At 46.5% G+C, this 22,942-nt stretch overlaps 1 protein-coding gene across 1 annotated transcript in view; it reads right to left on the minus strand.

The window, feature by feature from the left end:
- The window catches only part of Cyb5a (cytochrome b5 type A), a 31,456-nt gene extending 10,311 nt beyond the window's left edge, over positions 1-21,145 (minus strand). Inside the window, exon 1 of the mRNA XM_050120271.1 lies at positions 20,918-21,145. Coding sequence (XP_049976228.1) covers positions 20,918-21,046 — 129 coding nt within the window. The 5' untranslated portion in view covers positions 21,047-21,145. The remainder of the gene's footprint in view (positions 1-20,917) is intronic.
- Between the last annotated feature and the right edge of the window lie 1,797 nt (positions 21,146-22,942).

The following is a 22,942-nucleotide window of genomic DNA, read 5'->3' on the forward strand; positions in this document are numbered from 1 at the left end:
CTATGGAGTCATGAGGATCCTGGACTGAAGGGGCTAAGGTGGAGAAACCACACACCCCATCTCAATTACACAACAGTCTTAACCTAAAAGAGCGATGCCAAGGGGGCAGCCCTACCTCAGCTCCAACAGAAAACAAAGCAAAGGGCCTGTTTACCTGAAGCTCCGTCTCAAGTGTGAACCTGGACTAAATCATCTGTCAGGCAATTTTCTAAGCAAAGAAGAAAACACTTTGGGCTACTGGTCTCACTGATCACTGCTAGGCGAGTGTGAGTGTGTGTGTGTGTGTGTGTGTGTGTGTGTGTGTGTGTATGAATAACTTAGGAAAAACACAACACCAAATAAACTGATGGATGTTGGAACATTTTAACTCTACTCTAAAAGCTTTGAGTGAAAGAATCAGTAAGAAAATCGAAGCCTGAAAAATTGTTATAAGAGAAAATAAACTTTACATCCTGATAAAAGAGCAAAGATAAGGGACTAGCTCTTAGCAATAGCCAGTATTTTCCTTGAAACATGTGACACACACAGAAAAAGAGAAAGTGCTCGCCATGTAAATTAGGAGAAAGAGGGGAAGGATGCGGGGCAGAGTAGAGCAAGATGGCCAATCGCATTTGGGAAGGGTTCCCATTATCCCAAAGGAAGCTTTCATTTTCTGTGGCTCTAGTCAATTCACACAACAAATGCAGGCCTCTGTCCTCAAAACCCAGCCTCAAGAGTAAGCCAAGACAGTCCTGGTTCCTGCTTCTAAGGACCACAGGCCAACAGGCAAACATGAACAATGCTCAAGTGTGAACTACAAGAGAATGTCACCAAAATGAAGAATGGAGAAGAAAAAAGTAGAGGCAACTCGAGTTATGAGAAGGTAAGGGTCACAGAAGGAAGTCCCTCTAATTCAGAAGTTCCTGAGTTCAGGGACAGGAAGGAAGCCTGCCTGAGGCCCAGGAAGGAATCCCAGGTCTCTTCAAGGATCTTGATCTTTTTGGTGATCAATAAGATCTTGCAATAGGAAGTCATCAAAATGAAGGTGATGAAGTCAGACTTTACTCTGAGAGTCCTGAGGGCGACAAAGGACAGTAAGTATTCTAGGCCAGAATGACAGCTCATAGCGGAAGCAGCTGGGAGATGAAGGAGGTGAAGATGGGAGAAGGGAGGGAGGTTGATGTGGGGTTTAGGGAGACAGACCAGATCTAAACTGGTTGTTGGGATAACCTCAGCACTCTGCCCACTTACCCTGCAAGATCACAGTTCCTTCCACATATTTTTGTGAATTCCCAACTTCTCTAGCTGCCTTGATACACCCTCATCCTGACGATACATGAGAACAGAGACAGAGATGAACAGAGACAGAGAAAGGGAATGCCAATAAATGGTGTTAGTAGTCTTCACGTTTTTATCTGAAAGGAAGGAAGGAAGGAAGGAAGGAAGGAAGGAAGGAAGGAAGGAAGGAAGGAAGGAAGGAAACTCTGTTTTAAAATACTAAAAGTTGACATGGTCCATAAATGGAGAAATTTTCTGCCACATCTCCAACTCAGAACTAAGGATACGTTGAGGAAGTCATGGTACAAGCTGTACACTCCTGATCCTAAAACCTCAAATAAAAACTTACTGGGTGCTGACATGATACCCCGACTTCACGTAAGGGGTTGCAGGAAAAATATAAGTACACTAAAATCATATAAAATTACCCTCGAGTTACGTGTGTAAGAAGGGCAAGGCCTTGCCATACATATCCTGAAAGAATAAAGAGCAGTCTTAGCAATAAAATGGCTGCTGACATTCCAGAGATGTCTACACCACTCGAGAGATGCACCTATCTGTTGCAGAGGGACCTGGAGGGACCCAATGGCGGTACTCCAATTCCAACAACTGCACTGCTACACAGCCCAGTTCTTAGACAGGAAGAGAGGCTCCGGCTGGAGCAATGGCAGGGAAACTGGAAGCTGATGACTGTGTAGACTGTCTACAGCCATGGACAGCGCACCAGGCCTCCATTACGAGATCTGTAATGACGCTCATGCCATCACCAAGGTTTATACTCGGGAGAGTGTGTCTCTTGTTCCAATCCAGAATATCCTGGGGGAGAAGATCCATCTGCAGGGTTTGGATGCAGACAAGGGGTGCCTGCTGTGCCTCTCAAGCACAGAGATGAGTTCACAATGGTTGGAGGAAATGACGCTGAACTTGTTTCAAATTTAGCGGCTCTGATTCAGAGAGCTACAACAGCTTTGGTTGGTTGATTTTTAAAGGACAACAGAAAAAAGCAGGTGATATCTGTTTTTGCAAAAGGAACGGTGCAGTGGTCTCGATGAGACTTCACGCATCTACACAAGCAAGGTCATCATCTGACAACACAAAAGGCTTAGGAAGAAACACAAAAGAAGCGTGTGTAACAAATGGATCCCGCACTGGTGGAGTCCCATCCCTAAGAGGCCATTGTGAGTACACAAATATCCCAAAGTTGGGGGCCGGAAACACTTCTGGTGCCAAGCATTTCCAACTTGTATCACAGACAGTTCAAACTGGCTACCCACTCCTGAAATTCAGCTGGCTCTCAGCAAAGTTTCTCATCATGGGTCTCTTCTTGAAATGCTGTCTTTCTCTGACACGTTCTCTTTGTTCTTCGGCCCATCAAAGCCACCCGACACCCAAGTGCAAACACTGAGGCTCCGTCCTTGGCCCTGCTCCCAAACCACTTGCAGTATTTCTCCTGGTAATTGCACCTCCAGTTTGCATACCATCCGTCCACTAACGAAGACAGCTGAGTAACAACTTCTGTGACCTCATAGTGCCAGGCTCCTAGCACGTCTATATACTTGAAAACTTCACACAATGCCCAATGTCCATTTCAAGCAAAACATTTCTCTCTCTTGCCCTAAAGACACTCTTTCCGATTCTTTTGGCTCTTGGTTAATGTTGCCCCCGAGACCTCAGCGGCTATGGCCATCTCGCTCCTGCTCCAGTGACAGTTTCCAGTTCCCATCCTTTAATTCCCACTCCCAGCATGGCCTCCCTGTTGTCCTGCACGACAGCCTCTCCCCATTCCCTCAGCTCACACTGCTACACTTTCAAGTCGTGTACACTTCTGTTTGCAAAATTCATGACTCAGACTCAGCCTGCTCTGTTCATCTGTGTTTGCTACCCACGTCAATGCCTTCAAGTATGCGCTAACTAAATACACGAGATTAGCACGGATCTTTGCTTTTAGGATCACTACCTATGCCAGCCAGCTGAGGAGCTGAACTTTCTCACTCCCAACGGTTCACACAAATCTCCTTTCCCTGAGATAACCCACTAAATTAAAATCTATATGCAAAGCACTATGAGGCATATAGAAAAGGACACACCCGATCCTGTCTGACTGAACAGCTTAACAGGCTCAGGCCTGTTCATAGTTGGATGGGAGAAAAATCATGAAAAGAAAAAAAAAAAGTACGCGCTCTAATCCTAAAGAAGCATATACTTCATGTACTTCCTTTGGCACTGACAGGGCCTCAGTTCTGACTAATCATGAATGGCCCACAGGCCCTACACCTCAGGCGTGACTTGGAGCAAGGTCCCTAAGAGGCAAGGACGAATGAGCTGTGGGCTCCCAGGTATCCACCTCTCACTGCAGCTGCAGGATTTTCATCTCTGTTAATGTTCAAAAAAACAAACAAACAAACAAACAAACAAACAAAAAAACCTTTCCCTAGCGTTAGTGTAAAACAAGTGCTCTCCCCTCTCTTTCTCCCCCCACACTGTGTTTATAACAGAATGTTTTAAAATATATAAACATCTTTAAATGATTCGATCAAGCAAATTACTCTTAGCAATTATCAACTATAAATTCTACTTAGCAATAACCATCAAAGGAAGAATCTAATACAAATCAAAATGTTTCAGAAGAAAAACCCTTCGTAGCTGACACATCCCTCGAAAAGCTGAGGCGGCAAAGGGCCAAAGGACTCTTCTGTAACTACCGAATGGGCATTAGGATCAAGCCAAACCTGTTTTACAATCCTCCCAACTGTAGGACGCTGAAGAGGTTCTGGTTAAGTCTTGTTCGAACAGTGGAATTAAAGCTTATGTAACATTTCATTCATATTAACTTTAAATAGATTAAGTGTTATAGCTTTAATCATTGCTTTGCAATCACTAAGTATCTGAAGTGATTTCTTAACCATCTCATTTAAGATTTATTTAAATAATTGGGGTTAAATTATTAAATAAAAATATAGCAATATATATTACAAATTAGAATTCAAGGGCCTACCTATAAAATGAGAAATATAAATAAGTAAGGGAGGAAAGTAAGCATTAAATGAATGAGAGCAATAAACTCAGGCAAAGAGGTCACTTCAGAGAGGAAAAGAGACAAGAAAGGAAGCCTCACTATTCAGAATGACTGGCTGGAAAAGTGGGGCTACCCTTGACTATGTTAACTGGGCATCCTGGTCAGTGGCTTTCAGAGAGCTAATATAATATTCAAAAACGTAACAGGTGTGTATCTTTGGTTTCCTAAAAAAGAGATAATATCACAAACTTGCTCATTATTCTTCACTGAGCAACATTTATCCATAACAACCTGAGTGTGCTATTTACAGACCCTTGGCCAATGCTGATTGATAAAAGCTCGGATTCCTGTTCCATCTTCACTAATAATGGTAACCTAGTATTTTTAAGTAAGTAGTTAAATTATTTGCTGTGAGAAATGAACTCAGTTAAAAGCATGACCACAAGATATCAGCTTATCTAGCTACAGGGCCGGCCATGACCCTACCCACCCGACACCTTTCCAAAGGAATTTAATGAAAAGTACACAGCCTGGGTAGAGACCACCGTTCCTGGGATTGCTTTCTTCATGAAGAGACACCAAAGTTATCAAAGTGGCACACGCAAAATCTCCCTAAGGGACCAGATGATAACACCATCCACAGCCAAGCTCTAGGAACCTCAGTGAGAGTGTATGTCTCTCGTTAAGACTACAGTGCACAAAGGTTTACCCCAGGCCATAAAAAATGAACCCAACCATTACAGGCCACGCCGGCTAGCCCGTGTCTGACCCAGTACTGTTCATGTGGTAAACTTGTCCCCAGAGGGTCCTTATCTTCACCCCCTTCTCTAGCTTCTTGTTAAGTCTCCACTTCAGTACAATCAGGAGTAAGGACGACACAGCAACGGCTTTGCCAGTGGAGAAGAGAGTGGAATTTCTCATACACAGAAGACAGTAATACCAGAGTAAAACTGAAGAAAGCGTTCTCTAAAGAACAGTATCACAGGCATATCACACCGCCCTGGAATGCATTTATAACAAACTCATGACCTGGGGTTACTTTCTAAGTTATGAGGACAAGAACGGTAAGATATTAGTAAACTGGTACTTCAAACCCTTTTCAGAATGAGGCCAAAGAGAAATGCTAAGAGACAGACGTATCAGACTCTACAACAGTGCTTCTCAACCTCCCTAATGCTGTGACCCTTTAATACAGTTCCTCATGGTGGGGGACCCAACCATAACATTATTTATGCTGCTACTTCATAATTTTGCTATTGTTATGGACTGCAATGTAAATGTCTGGTATGGATATCTGATATAGGACCCTTGTGAAGGGTCATTTGACACCCTAAAAGGTCACGACGCACAGGTTGGGAACCACTGCTCTACAGGACCCAGAATATGTATTTTTTAAACTGCAATGGGGAAAATCTACTTTGGATTTTCTGGGACCTGTGGATCTACAAAAACTGATAAGAGAACTTTTGATACTAGTTATGATATGGATTATTTACATGAATAATAAATAATTCTTGACATAGAGGCAATGAACTCAGATGAGAAAAAATGCTGCTGCCAGAAGTCAGCATCACTTTAGATACAAACCAGCAGCCTGCGGCCGTCATTAGAGATGCTCTCTCCTCGGCAAGACTGGTCCCCAGGCTCGCTCTTCACCTGGGACTAAGGGAAGCAGAGGTTCACTCTTCACCTCGGACTAAGGGAAGCAGACACAAAGGACTGCAGGATCTTCCAAAGGTCCTCCCTCCTTTGCCCTAGCTTCTTCATCTCCTCCACTCCACAGCTGCTCCTGAGATGAAGGAGGAAGACCTGCCCCAAACTGCCTGAAAAGGGCGGGAGCTCGAGTGTGGACTCCTCAGGACAGAACGGTTTACCCATAGCCCTGGGCAGGAAAGCTACCTGCTTTGACAGAGAATCAACTCTCAGCTCCCGTGTGCGCAGTTACTTGGGTTTCCTATGAGTTTAAATCTAATAACTGCATTAATTACCGACTTAAGAAATCCAGCTTGTGTGATACCATCTCTAGCAGCATAAATACAGTTTTAAACCGAAAAAAAAAAAAAAAAAACCTCAAAGTTCTAGGACAAGTGTCTTGACATATATCAATGAGAGAATTATTAAGAAGTCTTCTTTCTGGATTATTGACTAAACAGTAAGACTAGACATCTAGGTAGAAAAACAGGGATTTTTAAAAAACAATCTAAGTGCTTTCTGGATTGCAAAAACTGAAGTTCACAGAGCTGGTACATAAAGGAGCAGAGGTAAAAAATAACAGGTTACTCACAGATATTGAAAAGTCTGTTATTAACAAAGAAATTAGTTTAAATTTAAAAAAAAAAAAACTATGAAAGACTAGATGGTTAGAAGTAAGTAAGCACATAGGGTGTTGAAAGCCAGCATGCTGCAGGAGACTAGAACGAAGGGTCACTCTGAGGCCGGAAGAACACGGCATTACAGATGTGCCAAGTACCTTGTCCCCACCCAACACAACGAACTGAAGGACCCAGCCACATGTAGGCTAAAAGCCATTGCAACCCAACTCCAGGAAATCACAGCGATGCTGCAGGACAGTGTTGCAATAAAAACTGTCACACCACACACACACACACACACACACACACACACACACACACACACACACACTCGTTTGATCTGAACTAGTCCAGGGCAGCTAGCCTCACAGCAACCAGTCCTGGACTTCTACTAAGTCTGGCCTCCTCTGAATCCAGAGCCCAGCCCAGAAACATCCATCTGGGTCAAAGTTCCTGATTCCAAAAAGGCTGAAGGTCAAAAATCCCCCCTCCACCCCGAACCAAAGAGATTAAATGGGAAACGCCCTTCTGAAATTTACAGGTGAAGAAAGCTGACGGACAAATGACAGAAAGGCTGCAATCAGAAGAAAGGACGGGGCCACAGGCACTTTTCTGACGCAGATGGATTACTTTTTTAAAAAAAAGTGTGACCCAAGTAACTTTATATACAAAACCAAGTTTCTTCATAAACTTCTCATCGGGGAATTTGGAAGGAAATCACTCCTGTAAAACCAAGAAAACTAAATGCTTACCACCGTAAATGCTCCAACTAAAAATAACCCAAAGGAAATTTGGATAGCACACACGCATGCGCACGCATGCACACAAACACACACCCCTCCCTCTCACACACACGCACCCCCTCTCACACACACACACCTCACACACACACCTCACACACACACCCTACATACACACGCGTGCGCACAGACACCCTCACGCACCCCCACACACACACCCCTCACACCCCCACATACCCCTCTGCACACACACGCACACACACACACCCCTGACACTCTTATGTCGGAGCTCTGAACTGATGGCGAAATGGCCCCTATAAAAAGTGAGAGAGCACTGGAGAAGCAGGACTGGAGGAGCCCCAAGGTGAGCAGACTGCACAGCACTGTAAATCACATCCAGTCAGGGTCTACACTGAGCTTGCTTAACCGAAGACTGAAAAACAACTACAAAGGACAAATACACTTTGCCACGTAATCTAACTATGTGGGCCAAAAGTCCACCAGTTCTGGAGTCTGAAACAGGCTCTTTCATCACACACACACACACACACACACACACACACACACACAGTTCCGAAAACAATGACAAAGCAAAAAGACAACAAAAATCCACAAAAAAAAATAATGCCCCCCCAAAAATCACAAGCAAAAACTTATTCGAGATTATCTGTAATAGTTAAAATAAAAAATACAAAAGAATTTGAAAAGCAGTAAGATTTAAAATCACAAGAAGTCCAACCAGATGTTTCCTTTCATTTCTGAGGTCTGTTTTTCTAAGATGGCAAAGCTTTGACGCCGGCTCGAGCTCATCCGACTTCTCTTAGTTGGGCGCTCACATAAGACCCCTGTGCAATCACCCAGCTGACACACAGGCCTGCCCGCTCACTCAGACACCTGAGTGCTATCCCAACCCCGTGACTAAGGTGGAAAGGCCAAGGAGGGGTCTCTGAGAACTCTGACCATGCAGACAAATGGCTAAGTGACAGCCAGTGCGGCAAGGGCAGAGACAGCAGAGAAGGGACGGCGTGACCAAGAAACAAGACGTGTCAGAGGCCTGGAAAGAACATGGTGGACCTGACACGGAGGAAAAGCAGCTGCGTGTAACAATGGAGAGTGTGGGGGAGATTCGTGCGCAGGCTCCTCTCTGCAAACAGAATTAACCTAGAGAGACGGAGAAAAAGCCACCTCAGAGAGTTTGCCTGAGGTGCCTGCATTTCACAGCAATGCTTCAATGCCCCTATCTGTCTGTCTGTCTGTCCATCTGTCTATTATCTGTCTCTATTCATCCATCTTCCAAAGTTTCCCATTCCTCTGTCAGCTTCTAGCTCTCAATCTCTTTCCACTTGTGTGGTGAAAGTCTCAGACTGGGGAGCAAGGTCCACAAGGACACTGAGACAAATTGAGGAACAAGGAGTTTATTAGAAGAGTTATCAGCAGCATAAACTGTCAGGCAGACAACAGCATGAACTGTCAGCCAGACCACAGAACGAGCTGTCAGGCAGACCACAGCATGGACGGTCAGCCAGACCACAGCACGAACTGTCAGGCAGACAGCAGCATGCATGAACTGTCAGCCAGACCACAGAACGAGCGGTCAGGCAGACAACAGCATGAACTATAAGGTAGACAACAGCATGAACTGTCAGCCAGACAATAGCATGGACTGTCAGGCAGACAACGGCATGGACTGTCTGGCAGACCACAGCACGAACTTTCAGCCAGACAACAGCATGGCAGAGCTCCTACAGAGAGTTCAGGTCTCCAACATCAGAGACAGCACAGGAGGAAGGGGCTCTGCAGAGAGGAACCAGGGCCCCAGGTGGCACACGTAAGAATCTCTTCTCACAGTTTTCGGAAGAGAGAGGAGGTTTCTCAGCAAAATCCCACAGCCAGGCTCTTTGATTGCCGGATAGGAGTCAGAGAAGAAGGCGGGGAAGAAATGTGTGGCCTTTGGTAAACTCCAGGTGAGGGATCCTAGAACCTGACGTCTGTTAGATGTGGGGAGGACTAGCAAGCTAAGTCACAATAGGGTGCCTGCAGGACCTGTGAGGAGAGGGGAAGGCGCTGTGGCCTGAGTAACAGCCAGAGTCCAGTAGATAGCTGTTTCTTCTGCGTCAAAACACCCCATCTTTGAGGGAAAGGGGATGCTAAGAGGTTTAGGAAACTTTCCAGACTCACAGGCCACTCCCCATGGGGCCACATGGTGAGCGACACCGGTTGAGGAGGGGAGATTGCTCTGGGGTGCAGCTGCCCAAAGGCTGCAAGGGGTGGTAGAGTCCTCACTCAGGCTGGGTGGGCTTTTCCGGTGATGCCCCTGCCCCAGGCACCCAAACTCCGTTAAGCAACCCCCTCACTCATATTCCTGTAAGTAATGCCAACAAATTCATGGGTTCAACCAGCCTGTTGTTATAGCTCTTCATGGGGTGAACAGACATTGCCCCACCTCTCCCTGGGAAAACTCACCCAGCATTCTTCTCTTATCTGGGAAAACAAAGTAGGGACAACAGTGTCAAGTAACAGTGACAAACTGCATTTCGCCAATGACAGCCGTGCCGGGAAGTGTTCTGAGAACAGCCTCTCCACACACCTCCAAGCGGGATGTTTCTACCATCATCCCAGGGAGAACCGGAGGCAGGTATCCAGGCAGGCTGACTGCAAACCACACCACTGCCGTGAGTGATGCTTCCAAAATCCAAGTCCAGGATGGTTTCTGCGCCACAAGCAATGCTTATCTGCTGGGCACTCGCCCTCCTCCCTCCAACCTCTCCAGATGTTTTCTGGTGGCCTCTTCTCTAGGTCAAGGCTGCCCTTGAAGGTTTAACCAGATTTTACAAGTATAAAAATATAGTGGTTAATGGTTTGCTTACGTGTTTTGTGTGTTGAGGAAACATTCAGAAAGAAGAGAGAACAAAGCAGATCTTCCCATAATCATTTATCAAAATCTTAAAATAGACCCTCAAACTATAGAAAATTAAACAGCAAAACAGTATGAAGCCTGGCACCTAAGAGTGTTCAAATAATAATGTAGTTCCCATTTCTCCCTATCCCATGACCCCATTCCCTAAAACCATTAAAAGTCAGTTCTAGCACCAAAGCCCAAAAAAGCCCATTCTTACCACCCCCACCCCATCATCATTAAGATGATGAACTTAAATCAGCTACCATGATTCTGAGAAACTGGGAGGTAGACAGACTCCCTGGTGAGGAGACAGAGAGGGAAAGAGGCCCTGGCTAGGTAACAAAGGTGACAAATTTCCATATTGGTCAGCTTCTTCCTCAACGTCCCGACTTGAGACAAAATCTACCTACCTGGGAGTCTATCTGACTCCCAGTGTCTCGATTCTAACAAGGCACACACTGAAAGAGTTCACGGAAACATCATAGTGACCTCAGTCTCTAGGGTCAGCCATGAGGAGGGCAGCTATGAAACACGGGGTCAGCTGTGAGCGGGCAGACAGCAGTGCTTTTCCTCCTTGAGAAAAGCAAGCAAAACTTCACTTTTTATAAATAAAACAGTAAATGTTTGAACTAAAATATTCCATGCATCAATGATGATTCTGAGCTTGGTCAGTATGCCCTGACCAGCACTTTCAGTCCACCATTACTAAGCCTGTCTCAACAGATAAAATAAAGCAAGTAAAGAAAGTGAAGACATAACTATTATTCTGGTTCCTGAAGGGCACAAAGCCCCAAGTTCTGATGCAATGGCTTTGAAGTAGAAGGAAGAAAGGCTCGGGACAAGGCCTGCTTCCCAGGGACAGAACCACGCACAGATGCCATCAGGCTGGGGTGGTCACAGTGGACTTCTTGACTGACCACCCAACTTCAATTAAGACTAGTAAAGCTACCAAAACCAGGGGCCCAGAGGTAGCTGACTTTGACCTGAGAGGGGCTGTTGGTCTACCTGAAATCCAGAGTGAGTCAGAAGAGCCGAAGCTATGGGCACCAGAGGGCTGACAGTGGCGCCATTCCATCCTCCTTGCTCCCCCCCCCCATACCAAAAACATCAGGGCCCTTCCTTAAGTGTTAAGAATAATAAATGGGCTGGGAGGTGGTGGCACACGCCTTTAATCCCAGCATTTGAGGGGCAGAGGCAGGCAGATCTCTGAACTTGAGATCAGCCTGATCTACAGAGCGAGTTTCAAGACAGCCAGAAATCCTGTCTCGAAAAACAAACAATAATAAATGGGGCTGAAATCTGCAGGCGGGCAAGGAAAAAATTATAAAAATTGCCAGGAAACTACTCAGTCTGATCCAACAGCCATTCCTAGGAGCTTTCTTCTATTTTATACTTTTAAGATTATATTCATTCAGTCATTTCATTCATACGGAGTCCCTTCTCCATGCAGGGCTATTCTAGGAATTAGGAGAGACCTACGAATAAAACTGAGGAGCTCCGGGGTTCACAGGGGGCATCCTTTAGTAGGAAACAGATATGCAACAATGCAATAAGCAAGCAAGTTAGTGTTTGGGGTCATGTAAAACAAATACAAGGCTGGAGATGTAATTCAGAGATAGAGCAACTGCCCAGCATGACTCAGGCCATGATTTGATCCCTAGCACCGAGGAGATGGGGGATTAGGAAGGAAGGAAGGAGGGAGGGAGGGAGGGAGGGAGGGAGGGAGGGAGGAAGGAAGGAAGGACGGACGGACAAACTCAGGGATCTACACAGACTTCCAGCTTGATTAATTTGGTCAGGATAGGCTTTGTCTGTCTGTCCATTGTTTTGAGAAGCTCTCCTTGTGTAGCTCAGGCTGCCCGGGAATGCATTAGGAAGTCATAGCCGTCCTGGTCTCTGAAGCGCTGGGGGCTAAGTGGAGCAGTGGGAGCCTTCTTGGGGTAACAGCTGGCTAATACTTGAAGGACAAAGGAGTGAACTGTAGAAATATTTTCTTTTTCCAAGGCAAAGATCTTAGAATGGGTCATTCTTTCAGTACCATGCTAAGAACACTCTGCCTAAATCTAATCTCTTTAAAAATAAAAAAAAAAACTGCTTCTGTGATCCATTTTAAGCCAATTTCCACAAAATGTGAAGTTTAAAACAGGATTTATTTTTGGCCACTGATACCCAGTCATTCCAGAACCATTTGCTGAAGACTGCTCTTCCTCCCTAAAACTGCCTTTTTATTTTTGAAAAAAAAAAAAATCAGTGAGAAATATCTGTGCAGGTCTATTTTTGGATTTCTCTATTTCTGTTCCACTGATCTACATATGTGTCCCTCTGCCAGCACCATGCTCTCCGGAATACTGTAGATACACTCTAAGTTTTTTAATTAGGCAGAGTGATTATCCACAAAGGGATTAAATGGAACAAAGTGGCATAAATTGGCTTTACTTCTAAAATGTCAATCTAGTGTGGTGAGCAAACTCAGGGTCACAGGAGACAGGGCCAGGCATGAGCTGTCCGAGGGTTAGACCAGGGACAGCAGAGAGAGGAAACGTTAACCAAAGTCTAACTTAATATGAAGATAAGCCAACAGAATATTCTGGTGAGTTTAACAGGAGGTGTAAGAGACTCACGACTGGGGAAGGCAGGCAAGGATAAAGGTGAAGCTTTGGAACACAAAACCAGGTATTGGTTTCTCAGATGTTAGGTTTGAGAAGCCTATCAGAAACCAAAGTGTGGATATGAAATAAAACACCATACGTGAAGCCGTGCTCAGCAGAGGGGCCTTTCTGGCCTGGATGTTATAATCCAGAAGTCACCCACACATTGGAAGCTGTGACAATGGACAAGATGGTCCAGGAAGAATAAAAAACCCTTGGCCTTAGGGTCTCCAGTACCGAGGTCAGAGAGAGGCAGAGAAGGAAGAGAAGGAGGCCAAAGGTGTGAAAGGAGATAGGAGGAAGCGAGGGTGCTGTCCAGGAAGCCAAGCAGGAAATGACCGCATGACCTTCGGAGGACAACTGAGGAACAACCCCGGAGCGGAGCAGTCGTGGAATTAAGAGAAAGGAGCAGATGAAACAGAGAGAAGTGGGGAGTTGTTGGAGATAGGTTTAACAGGACTTTCAAAGGCTGCACTATGCAAGGGAACAAACCCTGAGGAGAAAGTGGGGAGAGCTGTCCAGAGACGCCGAGTGCATGTATTAGGATGGGGGTCCCCATGTTGAAGAAGGGAGAGAATGGCCTGGGGGGTGAGGCTCTGACGCTGGAACTTGTTCTTGCAGAATAGAAACAGGTGGTGGGGAAGAAACGTCATATCACCAAGTGAGAAAGCAGAATCCAGAGGAAACATGGCGGCATGGACTTTGACAGGAAAAAGCCGGGAAGCCTCTCTGTGTGTACTCCACTCTCTTACACTCTCTTACAACACAGGATCTGACTCAAGTGTTGCTCCTTGCTCTGTGGTTATATAACAATTCGGATTTCCACAACCAAGTCCCATTAGTGCTGAGTGACAAACCCCTCAGGACAGAATTCCACCAAGTGTCTGTGACAAAGAGATCCTGACGCTACCACAAAGGGCCATGAGTGGGAAGGGGGTGAGGAAAACCCGACAGCAGCGAAGATGAGCTGGCGGCTGTGCTCCACAGAAGGCTCTCCTGCTCCGCCCGAGGGTTAATGCTGAGCAGTTACTATGTCTGGGGCAGACAGCACTGAGCAGACACAGGTGCAGTCTGCTGTCTAGAAGAGAAAGCCCAGCGGCTAAAGAAATGCCCGGTCCTGACTGTTGTCACCGTTAGCAGGCACAGGATACAGAAAGTAAGACAGAGAACTGTCCTCTCTGTGGAGCTGACCAGGGAAACAGGACAAGCAGGGAGGAAGAAGAACAAAGGCTTCAGGCAGAAACAAGTCTAGCTGATTTGAAAAACAAAGGCATGGTGGACAGGAGACAGTGTCACTACCTGAAGTGGAAGAGGGCCATCACCATTAGATTGGGCAGAGATGGGATTTGATTCTAATGGCAATGGGACACACCAGGAAGGAGTCACATGACAGTCACGTGACAGTCTTCCACAAGCCGGAGCTTAGTTTTCTGGAAAATGCACTCCCTAGTGTAATGTTAGCATGCCTTAACTAGCTGAAGGCTCATGGTGCCACCAAGTGAACAAAACCAAAGGCCTGCTGCAGAGGTCAAGGTAGGTGAGATGGGCTGGGGATGCAAGGGCGTGGAAGCCGGTGACAGATGAGCCCGGACACAGAGGTCCCAGCCACTCCTGTGGTGGCGTGGCAGACTCACAGGAGAGGACTATGGGGCAGGAGAAAGCTGAAGACAGGAGGAGGGGGCAGGAGGGCAGCCAGACACACCCAGGGATCTGTCAGAGCAGAGACTTCACTGCGTGTCTTCCAAAGGCAGTCACTGAGGAAGCCTTCTCCAGAACCTCCACAGCCTCCTCACACACGCCTGACACGTGGGAACTGCACCTCTCTGGATGGAAATCACTCACGGTTAAGTCGGCTCAGTGGCAAAGATCCCTAAGAACCAATTCAGCTCCTGTGAGAAACAGAATGGCTGCTTCCCTTCCCTTCTAGAAAGCTACGCAGACAGAAGGCAGGCAGGAGTCTGCCCTTTCACCTCCTTCCATCTGTTTCACAGCTTGCCTTGAAACCTCCGAGCAAGAAAGGGCACTCCTACCACGGGATATGATTTCATTGAAAGCTATCCTGGTTATCTTCCAAACCCTATAGGCCTCAGGTTTGGTAGCGCAGTGCAGGCTGTATGCCCAGGGTGGCTGGGAGACTCTCTAAGCCACGTGCCTTTGCCTTTAAGAGAAGGCTGCCCCCCATGCAGTAGAGAGGTCTGTTTTAGGGACTGACAACACAAATGTAAAGTTCTGTTTTCTCTCTGGTCTGGTTTGTATGTGTGCACCTGTGCTTGTAGGTGCAGCACACATGGGAATGCATGCATACATGGATGCGTGTGTGCACACCTGTGTGAAGGCCAAAGGTTAACCTCGGGCTGTTCCTCAGATGCTGTCTACCTTGTTTTAGACACAGGGACTCCTACTGGCCTGGAGTTAACCAAGTGGGGTAAGTTAGCTGGCCAGTGAGCCTCAGGAATCTCCCCAACTCTGCCTCCTCAGTGCTGGGACTACATGTCTGCACCACCACACCTGGGTCTTTTACACGGGCCCTGGGGATTAACTCAGATCATGTTTGTGGGTCGAGCACTTTACCAACTGAGCTATCTAATCCCAACAAGGGTTTTAGAACCAAACTGTCCTCAGCATTACGGCCTACGACGTAATGAATGTTAATAAACGTCCAGTAAATGTCCCCCTGCTATAGTTTTTATCACCCCACTGGGAAGGAGGGAATTAATAAGTGACATTTACTTGCATAGTAAAAAGATGGAGAGCAGGCAGAATGTGTTTTGTGTCCCAGCCTGTGGTGGCCACAGCTGTACAAATCCTGATGAACAAAAGAACAGCAGGCAGGAGAGAACTCTGGTACCAAGGAGCATGCAACGCTGAAACAGTTGCATCCCCAGCCAGCAAGCCAGACAGTGTGGGCCTAGAGGATGCTAACACAATCTTATCCCTTCGCCTCCAGTTCCCCGGAGTATCCTGCCTTCTTCCAGAGTCTCCCCGGGCTCCCATTGTCTGGACACTCACCTGACTAGACTATACTTTATGGGTATAAAAAATTAAGTTCATCTTTGTGATCCTCCTGACCAGAGGCCACCAAGACCAAGTTCTGGACGCCACCTATCATAGAGCTTGGTGCACCCGATCTTCGATAACTCCATGGCTCCGATAACTGCAAGAAGCTCAGGAGTCAGCTCATAAATACACTTAAGGGTCCATTCCCAAGGAAACTACATCCCAGGGGACACCAAGAACGCACCTGTCAAATGGTCTTGCACATTGCACAAAGACAGGGAATAGTGCTGGTGCTGATGGCCACTGCTCCCATGGGACAGACGGGTGTGTGCCGATAGTAACAGATTTACATGTGAAAGGTGCCAAGCACGTTTCTGTTTGTTTGTTTTTCTGATAACAATACACACCCACATAACAAGTGCTGGGGATCAAATCCACAGCCTTGAGCCTGCCACGTAATATTCTGCCATTAAGCTGGACCCTCACCCCAAGTAGGCAGTAATCAAAATGTAATCATGTGACACAGGTATGGTGGCCCCGCTGGCCATCCCTGCACTCAGGACCATCTGTTGAAGGCCAAGCTGCGCAAGACCTGTCTCCATAGTAAAACAAAATAGCAAGGTGTGGGGACGTAGCTTAGTGGCTTGTCTGGCACACTCAAGGCCCTGAGGTAAGCACAATTAACAATAACAAAAAAAAAATTAATTGTCTGAACACCTCCTCTTTACGCGCTTTTCACGCATATTATTCTTCCCAATGTCCTAAGACCAGAACCAGCCTTAGCACCACAGCCCGACATGCTCGTACGAGTGGAGGAGGACCAGAGTTATTCAGATTCTATTACACAAGACAGGCACTGTGGGTTGTCTCCCAGGGTTCTGGAATCTTCTAGAATAACAGATATCCATAGTAAGTGGTGATTAGCATCTTACCTAGTCCCTGATTTACCCCCGCTGGCCTGTAGAACCTGTTTCACTTCCTTATTTACAAAATTTTCATCACCTTAAGGACAAAAAAAGCGAGATTTAAGTGCTTTGAGTGTGGTCTGGAGCCTTTGTTTTGGTTTTCACTGTTTTGGAACAAAGCTGGAATCTATTTTCAGAAAATGTACACCTCCTCGAAACAGCAGAAATAGCTAAAAGAAACTTAGGTGCATACCCAGGTGGCCTTGCAGGATGTCACATCGCGACTTGTTTACCCAGGATGCATAAGCCACTGCCATCACTGAGGGCTCCTTTGAATGTGACAACAGATTTCATCAAGACCCCAAAGCCAAAGCGCGTCAGAAGCTAAGAGCTTCTGCAAGGCAGAATGCTTTCAAAGGATAATCAAGACTCAGTTTAGAAACAGGGGCATCTGGGAGCCACTAGGAAATGTTCCATGGGGAGGAGGGTCCACTTGCCTTGTGACACGGTCCAGGAGATGTCTATGTTACCAACACCCATGCTGCCCAGACGGAAAGGTAGCTAACAGGGTTATCACAGGATGCTTCCTTCCCTCCCTTCCACAGCCTGTTAAAACCTGGCCCAATGCAGGAGGGGGAAAAGCAAACTTGTTCTTTGGCCCTAAACACCTGTTTTCATTTCAAATCATGATGTCTCAAATTTCTGTAATCACTAACCTGGTTAATAACATGCTCTGATAGGACAAGACTCAATTTCACAAAAATAAACTAAAAACCTAGAGGTCAGGGCTAGGAAAAAAAAAAAAAAAAGAGGGGGTTTCAAAATATAGGTAATGAGACTTATAATCCCATTGCAGGCACCAGCTAGGAAAGCAAACACCTGCGGCTGTTTAGATTGCCTTGGCAATCGGCCTGCCCTCCCCTCTTGGGTTTCTACCCATCCTTTGAACCTCTAAACATTATTTCAGCAAGACAGAGTTCACATTGCACAAGTAACCTTCAGTCTGTGTTCTTGACCAGAAAGATAATTTTTCTGAATACTCTCCTATTTCAAGATTACCTTCTGGATTTACATGTTACCTACAAACACCCGGCACTGCGAAGTGGAAACCACAGCCCTAGGCTGCCCCTGACGGCAGCTGACAAAAGCACACGCACTCATCCTGCTTTGTGGTTAGCAAACAATGGGTTCTGTTTGTTTGCTTGTATGTCTTGTTTTGTTTTTTCTTCTAGTTTTGGTTTCTGGAGACAGACTGTCACTGTTGCCCAGGCTAGCCTCTTTCACTCTTGGCCATTCTCCTGCCTCTGACTCTTGAGTTCTGGAAATGCTGAGATCACATGCATGCACATCACACCAGTCATGCTTCAATTCCTGTGTCGGCGGCAGGCAGGCACTGCCACGGACTCCCCTTTGCATGTAGGGATCGAAGGCACAGAAGAAGGCAGAGAGCAGAGCAGGAACCACCCAACATCACAACACACGCTTCTTCAACAGAAACGAGGGATTCTTAAAAAAAAAAAAAAAAAAAAAAAGGGAGAAAACCACCTCAGGGGAGCGTGGCTACGTGGAGGGGTGAGCTGTGGAGACTTAGCTCAAGGTGACAGAAAGTTCCTTTTGGAGGTAAGGAGGCTGCCCCCGCCCCCCTTTTCATTTGTAAATTACCAAGGATAGACTAGTCCTCAGTTCACTGGCTTCACAAAAGTGCCAAAGGAAAGGCAGAGAAAGTGGGCCAGACGGCCAGACGCTCTGGTCTTGTAAAATATTTCTGTTTTAAGCCTAAGCCTGTGATAACTGCATAGACTTAACAAAGATAACTGAAGCTGGAGGGACCTAGGAAGGAGAAAAGCTGTCTGGGGGCATGTCTTCGCAGCAGAGCTGAAGGAGACGGGTGTGAAGCTGCAACCCGAAAGGACACAGGCAGTCGACCGCAGGGACCACACAACACTGTGCACACAGTGAACCTAAGGGCAACACTACCCTGAGGGTGGAAAACCAATGATTAGGACACTGTGCAAAACAAGCAGTCGTAGGTAGGAAAAGCAAGCCACAAAGATGTCAAGAGGAAAAACCTGTCGACACCCGGCAGAATCCGGACATACTGAGAAGTCACAGGAAATGCTCCTGCTACATTCCAACATGCTGGAACATTCATACACAGTGGCAGGGGTAAGAAAGGCAGGCGGGTACCTTGGTTCCTCTAACCCTCAGGTCAACAGGACCCAACCGTTCTGTATCTTCCAAACTCAGCTCTCTTCATCACCTCCCTAGCTGACTGGCTCCTGGGGAGCATGTTGCTCAAGAAGTGTTCTTCCCAAGCAATTCTCAAAGACAGGGTGTTGATAACTTCGGGAGAACAAAGGATTTGCTTTCCAGCTTGTTTCCCAACTGAGCGGCTGCCTCTTAGGCCTTCAGCTGGGCCCAGGAAACCTGTAGGATCCTCTCCCCCATTTCCTGCCTCGTGAGAATAAAACAGGAGAATAAACAGTTTTGAATGGATCTAAAAATCTCTTCCTTGTTATCTACTTCTAAAAGTCATACACAATGTATTCACTAGGAGAAACTGCATGGTCTGTGGGACATTTGGCAGGATCTGGAAACAGTGTCACTGTTAGGACGGGGTACTGAGGACAGCTAGAGAGGCGACCTAGCAAGTCAACAGGACTGAGTCTAAAGACCGTGTTTTAGAGGACAACAGGACAAGTTAAAACTGCTTCGTAGTATAAAATATCCCAATGTTTTGTTTTGTACAAATGCTACACTTCATTACACGCACACACACGTACTGGCACACGCATGCACGCATGAAGTCAAAAGGCACACTGTATGATTATAGATACCATGGCAAGGGAAGGGGCTAAAGGGACAGTTCCATGTGAGGAGTCAGGCACAGGGGCCTGGGCTCCTCATGTCATGCAGGCATGTCAGTTTGAGAAGCCAGGATGCAAATTTCCTCTGGGCCCAGCAGAAGGGAGGCAGATCTGAGTCCACACTCACTCCATTCCCACCTAAACTGGAACCCCTTTTTATCCCTAACAGTCAAGTCTTTTACAAGGAGACATCAACTCCAAACAGGCACGTTTTCCCTGTGTTTGTTTAACACTGTATGCAAAAAAGGCTCTTGATTTAAATTATAATCTAAAACTGAGCCTCTCCTTTTGCCTACTCCACAACCAAAACAATGCAAAACACAGGCAAACCACCCCCATCAATCAGAATTCTTATTTAATTGGAATAAGTGGGGCAAAAAAGTTGTGCTGTGACTCAAAGCAAAAGTGCATCCGGAGGGAATAAAGATTAAAAACTACAACCTTGAGACCAGCATTGCCCAAGGAAATTTAAACCATTTAAAACTTCCGAAGTAGCTTAAGGATGAAGCTCCAGTTTTCTGGCTGTACCATGCTGCTTACCTGCCTACCCTAGTGCTAGCTCAAAGGGCAGGCTAGGGAGTCTTCCGGATGCCCACCAATCAGGCGCTGGGCTCCAAGTCATACTGCAGTAAGGTGGTCAACATTCAGTCTCTGCTGAGTGAACACTAGTGAACATAGAGGTCTGGACTTCAGAATGGCCCTGGAGGTGTCCCCTCCTGGACTTCCGACCCTAGAGAACCCTCTGGAAACCCACACCTCTTCAGACTAGCGGTCTCCAATCCGCTGGTATAAGAAGTCCACTCATAAATCTGTTCTACAAGGAGAGAGCCTTATATGCAAACACAAGACGGAATAAAAAGAAAAGGGATCTTTTAAAATCCTTGTGCGGTTATGCCCTCTCCTAGTAAGTAAGCATTTATTCAGGACCCTCCTGAACACCTTTAGGAACCCAGCTCTGGCCTGGAAGTACTCCTCCCGTAGCAGCCTGCAAAAACCGCTCACAAAGGCTAAGATGCTTCCCGACCTCCCAGAGCCATGCCCAGGTGTGCAAACCCAAGGCGCTCAGGAGCACAGACACAGGCGTGCACACGCAGGTGAGCATGCTCAGAAGCGAACACAAGTGTGCAGCCGCGGAGGGCCCTCCTAAACTTACGCAAACGAATGCGTACTCACAGATAACGCCTATTCAGACCTTGGTCCCGGGTCACGCCGGGGAGACCCAAAGCCCGGGCTCACCCTCCCTGCGCCCCCACTGGAGCGCGCGTGCCCAGCTCACCTCTTCCAGAAACTTGGTCAGATCGTACACCTTGTGGTGCAGGATCACCCAGGTGCTCTTGCTGTCTTTGTGCTTCTGAATCTCTTCCAGGGTGTAGTACTTCACATCCTTGTTTGCCTGTCCGGCCATCTCGGAACAGTGAGCCTCCCGGACCCTGCAACTCAACCGTGCAGGGTAGTGCGCTACTCAAGTCTGAGTTGCCTCCGCCCGGGACATTCCCAGCCTTACCGGGACCCGTGCCCAGGACCGTGAGGTGGCGCCTCAAACTGGGCAGGGACCGCATGGCCTCCAGCGATTGGCCAATATGGTGCTCCCGCCCTCGGTCGACACCCTCCTTCGGTCCAATCACGCCCCTCAGCTCAGGATGCTGGTATTGATTGGCTACAAGAGGTGCCCTTCACAATCACCCGCTGCCTGCGCCGACGACAGGGAGAGACTTTTCTGAGTCTGCGCGGAGGCAGCGGGTGGAGTCACTGGGTGATGATGAGGCAAGATCAGAGGTCTAAGCACCAAACAGTAGAGGAAGCGGTAGGGCCGGGGCAAACTCCATCCCCAGCCTTAGGCCCTGACCTCCACGCTAATTCCTTGCGTGTTTCCTACTCAAACCGGCCTTGCGTCCTGATAATCACTTAGATCAAAAATTGCAGTGGTTCAAGTCCACAAAGTGACTGTCTGTAAGAAGAAAGGAAAGAGAGTCTCTTACACAAGTGTCACAGTTTAAACCCTGAAATCGAATATGTGGTCCCAAATAACGAGCCATGCATTTTACTTGGCCGGTACCTTAGGGATGGCTCATCTAACAGGAAAACAAAGACTATAAAGAAATTACTACATAAAAATTAGAAGCATACAATAATTTCTGTAACCTGAAACAGCTTCTGTGCCAGGACACCCCGAAATGGCAAGGACTTTCTCTTTCCCTCCACAATGTTGTCAATTTAAATTCTAAATAAGGAACCGAGCTGTGCACTGTGAAGGGCAACCCTCCAGCCCTCCGCCCCCGCCCCCTGCCTGGCACTCCCCCGCCCTTTTGACAGGGAGTAAATACCATATAAAATAGCAGGGGGCACAAAGACTCTTTTAACTTATTTTAAAAGCCCTTAGTGGTTTATTTAAGTCTTTTCAACAATGAACTCCAAAAATAAATATAAATAAATGGCATTAGTGATTTCCACCTCCGTGATTTCCGGGGAAATCAGGAAGGTCCTGAACACAGTAGGTGCTTAGAGGTAAGTTCCTTCCCCTTTACCTTCTCCAGGAAGGCCTACTCACCAGGAAAAAAACACTGGAAAGTACTCCAAACTACTCTCCTTGTTTCTTTCGTTTAACCAAAAGGAAACATTTCCAGTTGTAACTCAGAAGTATTTCTAAGGTAAATTATTTGTATTAGGATGGAAATCTGTTTGATTCACATACAACATGCATGGATTTTATTTTACATTAACCAACTAAAATAAAAAGTAGGAACAATTTCCAAGAAGTTCAGTGGAGTTTTTAGCTTCATGGGAAGTTTCAAATATGTAATGATAGGCTCTCTGTATCCCTCACCTGGCAATATAATAATGTAACTATACAATATAATAATGTAACTATACAATAAAAGCAAAAGGCAGCACACACCTGCAGACCCGGACTCAGACAGGGGAGACAGAGGACAACAGGTCTGAAGCCAGCTTGGGCTACATAGCAAACAGTTTTAATTTTGAAGACATCCCATTTTTGTTCGGTTCTTTGTGTTTGTTTTGCTGTTTTCTAAGACAGTGTCTTACTATGTGGTCCAGTCTGGCTGGGAGCTTACTGTGTGGACTACACTGGCTTCCAAATCCTCTCTGAAGAGGTCTTTCTGTCTGATTCTCGAGTAGCATGGACTACAGAACACCCCCACTACGTCCCAGTTGCAATGCGTTCCAAGCTCCCTTTCTTTGTGTAAAGTAAAAGACTTACAGTGGAGTTCCTTTTCTTTGTATCAGATTCCTCAAGCGTTATTTGTTGAGAAGACTTGAAAGTAAAAGGAACAGAGTAAAA

Source organism: Alexandromys fortis, unplaced genomic scaffold (assembly GCF_014885135.2).
Source record: "Alexandromys fortis isolate MF-2015 unplaced genomic scaffold, M_Fortis_MF-2015_v1.1 scaffold_179, whole genome shotgun sequence".
NCBI lineage: Eukaryota > Metazoa > Chordata > Mammalia > Rodentia > Cricetidae > Alexandromys > Alexandromys fortis.